This window comes from Nothoprocta perdicaria, unplaced genomic scaffold, assembly GCF_003342845.1.
Source record: "Nothoprocta perdicaria isolate Ctin4 unplaced genomic scaffold, notPer1 scaffold_230, whole genome shotgun sequence".
Lineage (NCBI taxonomy): Eukaryota > Metazoa > Chordata > Aves > Tinamiformes > Tinamidae > Nothoprocta > Nothoprocta perdicaria.
In genome coordinates, this window is record NW_020455456.1 from 1,138,208 (window position 1) to 1,144,054 (window position 5,847).

The 5,847-nt window shown below is 49.2% G+C and overlaps 1 protein-coding gene across 1 annotated transcript in view; it reads right to left on the reverse strand.

Moving 5' to 3' along the window:
- Positions 1–273: 273 nt before the first annotated feature.
- Positions 274–5,847, reverse strand: part of CUNH8orf76 (chromosome unknown C8orf76 homolog) — a 5,880-nt gene continuing 306 nt past the window's right edge. Inside the window, exons 2-6 of the mRNA XM_026039498.1 lie at positions 5,501–5,584; positions 4,637–4,780; positions 3,367–3,881; positions 1,319–1,451; positions 274–546 (exon numbers count right to left, since the gene is read on the reverse strand). Of these exons, the coding sequence (XP_025895283.1) occupies positions 340–546; positions 1,319–1,451; positions 3,367–3,881; positions 4,637–4,780; positions 5,501–5,584 (1,083 nt within the window). The 3' untranslated portion in view covers positions 274–339. The remainder of the gene's footprint in view (positions 547–1,318; positions 1,452–3,366; positions 3,882–4,636; positions 4,781–5,500; positions 5,585–5,847) is intronic.

The window sequence follows — 5,847 nt, forward strand, 5'->3', positions numbered from 1 at the left end:
GYCCAAAGAGATCTCAGGTGCTTCAAGAACAGCTTTACGTGGCCTGGACTGAAGGCAGCCTCTGAAACCCGCATCGCTCAGCTCAGCTTTATACTGGGCTCACTCTCAATGCAAACAAATCAGGGAAGGAAGAAAACGTTGGGACATGAAGACTGCAGAAACAGTTTTATATATATACACATGTATATACACACACACATATATATACACACACATACATATATATGTATTCTGAAAAGAAACATACACAGTAAGAATACTTAAAAATATAATATGAACTTTATTGCATATATCATTCCATCATCACCAAGATGGAGCCAAGAGAATAAATAAAAACCTCTAAATTCCTGAAGGCGGGCTACATATATCTGAAGAAAACTGTGTGTCCAAGTGACATAAAGCTTCTGGCAGATTTCCAAACCATTTTGCTTCGAACTCGGTGGCGGAGGCGGGGAGCAGCGCGGAGAGCGCCGCGGGGCCCAGGCACCTCACCTCTCCCTGAGACTCCTCCCTCAGGTTTTCTGGGAGAAGATCYGCACCCATAACCTGCCAACAGAGCAAGGGAGGAAATGGGAAATGAGTAAACAAYGCTCGGAAAGAAGAGACATCAGTAAAGGTCTGGCCAAGAAAAGCCTTTTGACACGGACCATAAACCRGCTAGGGGAAGGTTCCGCGTCCCCACCCAGTTGTTCATGCGCTGCCTCCCGTGATAAAGACTGAAAAGCGGGAGCCTGAGGCTCCCCCAGCCCCTCGCGGCTCCTGGCTCTGCTCCCAGTGGGAATCCTGCTCCCACACGGGGATCCTGCTCCCCCGGCACTGGCAGAGGTGCCAGCAGCAGCTCCTTGGGCGCCACCTCGCAGCAGCACCGACGCTCTCCGCCGTTTCTGCTCCCAATCTGCACAGACCCGGAGATCCTCCACGTGCTGCTGCCCTCTCATGGATGCAATCCCAAGGACTGCCTGCCAGCCTGGCAATGACTTGGCTTTTAGAGACTTAATGCCCTAATTCTGAGAGTGAGAATCTCCCTGATCCCTTTGGCCCCTTCAAAGAGAGTGTCAGAAATTCCATAARTGACCCTGAAAATGTTTAATTTTTATGAATAAAGCTCTGCAGTGTGACTGCCCCTCTGCAGTTCTTTAGAACCCACAGCCTGGACAGAACAAAAACCAATGAATGCAAGAGAGCGTGTCTGTTTCTTTGCTGAAAGAACGGAGTGTTCAGTGACCATGYGGCCTTCCCTGTCGCCTCCGCTCCAGGAACTTCCACAGGGAAGGAGGAGGGAAGGACGCGGCCCCGCGGTGTCCGCACGATGTCCTACCTGGGCCATGAGCTGCAGGCAGCTCGCGCCCAAGCCAAACTGCTCCACTTGGTCCTCAATTTCCTTCTGACTCCGGGTGTTCCTCTCCAGCACGAAGGAAGCCTGTTGCAGCTGCGTGAGCTGCAGTAAGAGCCTGGCATGGAAAAGACAGGTAGAAAAGGCACCGCTGGCAAGGTAGCCACCCCGCAACGACTGGAGTGTAACATGTGGAAACGCTTTGGCTTCCTGACTGCAAAAACTGCAGGCAAACAAAGTGTGAATGCAGGGAGGAAGGGGCCAAGCTCTTCCCAGTGATGGCCAGTGACAGGACAAGGGGAATGGGTACAAACTGAAACCCAGGCAGTTCCATCTGCAGGTGAGGAGGAACTTCTTCCCTGTGAGGGTGACAGAGCAGTGGAACAGGCTGCCCAGGGAGGCTGTGGAGTCTCCTTCTCTGGGGATCTTCCAAACCCGCCTGGATGCCGCCCTGTGCCSCGTGCTCTGGGTGTCCCTGCTGGAGCAGGGGTTGGACTGGATGATCTATAGAGGGCCCTTCCAACCTCAACCTTTCTAGGATCCCGTGAATACATCTGTATGAATCCCCTATGGTCGAGCTATACAACCACCGTGATAAAAAATACAACCCCTGCTACCACATCTGCTAAAGTTAAACAAAGCGGCTGTTAAAATACGATGTGCATTTGCATCAACGGAAGMCTTAAATCTTCGATGCAAGCCTTAATTTGAGCATTATGTACAGCAAAAACCACAAGTCTGAGCCAAGAAACCATTTGTGAACATGGTGCAATTCTGATTTGGAAAAAAGAAAATAAAAATGGAGTTTTTCTGCACACAACACATTTGCTTCAAATTTTGCAACAATTTCATATAAAAAGACTGAAATCTCATTGAATAAAATCTTTTCTCTATTTCTTATCTTGTTGGTAAAACTAAAAGACTAAATTATTCACAGTGCTCTAACACAGAATCCTATTCACTATATAAATCACCTTTTCAGCTGAAATTTCCCCTGTTCAGTAGTTTATGCAACACTCACCTCTCACTTAAAACGCAGCAAACTTGAGTATATTAGAAACCCTATTTAATGCACAAGCCCTGGACAGGGGCTTTACTGTCCTGCATCAGTGTAAAATTACTGAACCTCTCAACAATTCAAGTCGCATCCTCCCAGTTGCAGCACAGCTAAAAGCAATTTTAGCTGATTTTACATTTCTTAAAACTCACCTTCACAGGACAGTTTTAAGGGGTTCAGTGTTAACGTTTGCACAAGTTCATAAAATGGCTTTAACATTTCCAATGATTACTACATTACTGAGAAGCAAGGGTATTTTACTTATTTCTTTTTATTTTTATTTACAAGAAAAAAAATAGAATAAAAATAAAAATAAAGCACAGTTGCTAATTATATATTTGAAAGATGACTTTTTGGGGGGATTTGCTCTGTGCAAGATATTGGGAAGCAGTGGAAGAAACAGCATTTTAGTGCAGTCTGGTCAATCTGCTGTCACAGAGCTCCTTTTTCCAACTCATCCACATGCAAACTGAGGGGAATTATTGAAATAATTCATTTTCTCTCAAATATTCTCATTTTCTCTCAAATATTCTCTCCCACAAGGCAGACTGGCCAGTCTTTCCTTTTAGAGAACTCAGTTGCTGGGTTTTTAATATGAGAGCACAAAGCAGTCATGCTCTAACAGGAGTATTGGCAGGAGAACAAACACTTTTGTATACAATGATTTGAAAAAGGTTCATACCCTGAAATCACTTAAAAAACCCTCTATTAGCTCCGTGTGACACTGGAGGCCACCCTTTCCATAGAGGTGTGAGCTGTTCACAGCTCCCAAATTTGTGGCCTTTATTTCTTAGTCTCAAACACTAGGGGGGGGGTTCTCTAGATTTGTGTTATTGATAAAAAAACCAATATTTAAACTGAAAATGTGAAATTGCAGTATTAAGGCTGGGAATAAAATGCTTAAAATTGTTTTGGGGTTGAAAAAAAAAAAAAAAAACCAAAACCCACACATTATGTTAAGGAAATATTTAGTTACCTTGCTCTAATAAACGAGGCACATGCCTTTATGCCAAGCTTCTTCAGCGTGTCCTGCTCCCGGGGCTCAGAGGCTTTTTGTTTCCCTTCATCCTCTCTTCCAGCATCTCCTGAAGTGCAGGGATCTCTCATTACTGGCCTGTTGCTGCAAGTTCCTGGATTTTGCTTCTCCGCTTCTGCAGCGAGGCTGGACCAAAACCACTCTCCCCAGCTCTCAGATGTGAGAGGCTGCAAACTGATCTCCCTTCCAGGCGCTGCTTTGAATTTGCTGTCCCTTATTCCAGCCTCTTCAGAGGGATTTAGTTTCCTTTCCGGACTGAATAACGGAGCCAGGCTCTGCAAAAGGCCCCAATAGGCTTCGGCGAGCAGCTTCCAGTACCAGGGGTTGAAGGGATGCAGGCAGAGCAGCTGCTGCAGACACAGAATCGTTTTCTSCGCGTTGCCCACACCCTGATAAAGGGCAAACTGCAGGTTGAGAACAGTYGTTAAGTGATCTGTATTCGTGGCACCAGTTCTCTGCAAAGAAAAGAAAATCAATTAGAACTGGGGACAGGACCACGCGATCGCCTGCAAAAATGTCTCTTGGGATAATGACACAAAACCATCTCTAAAGGTAATTTTTTAGTCACATAGGACTGTGTCATCCCTGCTGAATACTTCAAATAACACAACATGATACTGATCATGCACGAGCAAGTTGACAGCGCTCTCCTGGTTGCCCTGGTCCTGAATGTTATCCTTTAYTGGCCTGCAGAGCTTGCAGAGCTGCCTTTCTTTGCAGCATCAACACCTTTTATATCAAATAAACAGCAGCAGCCAAACCCCAGCAGACTGCCAAGCATCTGGACAGTTTTCTTTACGGGGCAAAACTCTGCCTGTGGTTAGATACTCCTCCTGGGGGCTGCTTGGTGGTGCACGCTCGGAAATAAATGGGAATTCTGAACTGTCACTTTTATAGTGGAAAGATTTAAGCGCTCCTTTCTTGTAATTCCGATGGGATTACATTGATTCTGCCCAGCAGAGCATGGTGTTTAGTCCCTCCCAGGCGCAGCAGCCTCCTTGCACAGGCAGCTCGCTGTGGCGCAGGGTGTTCTCACTTCCAGTGCGCGATCAGATCCGCAGTGACAGGCACCCTCTGTTCACCAAACACGCCGAGCCCGGAACATCCGGCAGGATTTTCCACGCAAAGGCTCTTCTTCCAGCCAACGGTGCCCATGAAACAATCACGAGCAATGTTTTTAGGCTGGGGGTATAAAGGAAAGGTTTCTTACCAGTTTTTCCGCAATATCCAGCGCCTCCTCGTGCCTTCCTAGGCGAGAGAGGCACCGAGCCTGGCCCTCTTGGACGTCCCTCCTCATGGCGACGTTACCGGGCGGCAGGAGCCGCAGGCAGCTCGAGTATTCGCACAGGGCTTTCTAGGGGAATAATAACACATATTTATAGTAAGAGAATAACAAGACATCTTGACGTGCTCCAGGGAGAGCCTGGCCGCACGTTCTGCCCGCAGCTGTGACCTGAGACAGACCCACAGGGAGGAGGCCGGAGCTGGAGGCCCCGTGTTTTTGTGTGAAACTTTGCGTGAAATATTTAAATATTAATTGGGCCAAGGAAAAAGACAAGAATGAGCAATATTCTACAGCTTAAGGCTCAGGGCACTCAGCAGGACTCCAATTAACATTGCAATACGTTATATTAAGTATTTATAAGCATATATTAAGTATTAAGGATGGAGTCTTGGTTCTTCTCCCTCTGTGCAAGTGCTCAGAGCAGAGGACTAAAGAGCAGGGCTCATTCATCCATCCCTCCAAAGGAATATTTAATTATTCCTTGCAAACTTGAAGGCAACTTACAGGCAATATACCCTAAACACCTCCCAGCATAATGGCTGGAACCTGTTTTTCCCTGGAAAACAAGAAACTCACGTTCCTTCTCGAGCAAAAGTGAGGGATTTCCTATGCACCACGGGAAAAACCTCCCACACTCTCCCTCTCCACCCTGCTGGGTCCCGGACCCAGCTCAGCACAAGCACCCAATCCAGGACTGCGGGTCCCTGAGCGCAACGGGCCAGGCCGGAGCCCGGGTGCTGCCCCTGGGTGCGGGTGTCGCTCCCGCCGGGTACCTCGCCCCGCGGGTACCTCGAAGCGGCGCTCGCGGAACGCCAGGTCGCCCAGGAACTTGTGCGCCGTGAGCCCCGCGGCGTCCTCCGCCGCGCAAAACCACTGCCGGGACACACGAGGGCGGCGGGGGCGTTGGAAACGGCAAACGGCGCCCGAGCCCCGCCAGGGGGCGCSCGCACCGGACCAGACCGCACCGGAGCGGAGCGGAGCGGACTGCACCGGAGCGAGCGGGCGGGAACCGCGCCGCCCCAGCCCCACCAATCACGGCCCGCGCCGCCCGCCAAGCCCCGCCCCTCGAGGTTCGTCCCGCCCCCCTCTCGGGTCGCCCCGCCCCCCTCCTCGCAGGTAGCCCCGCCCCGATCCTC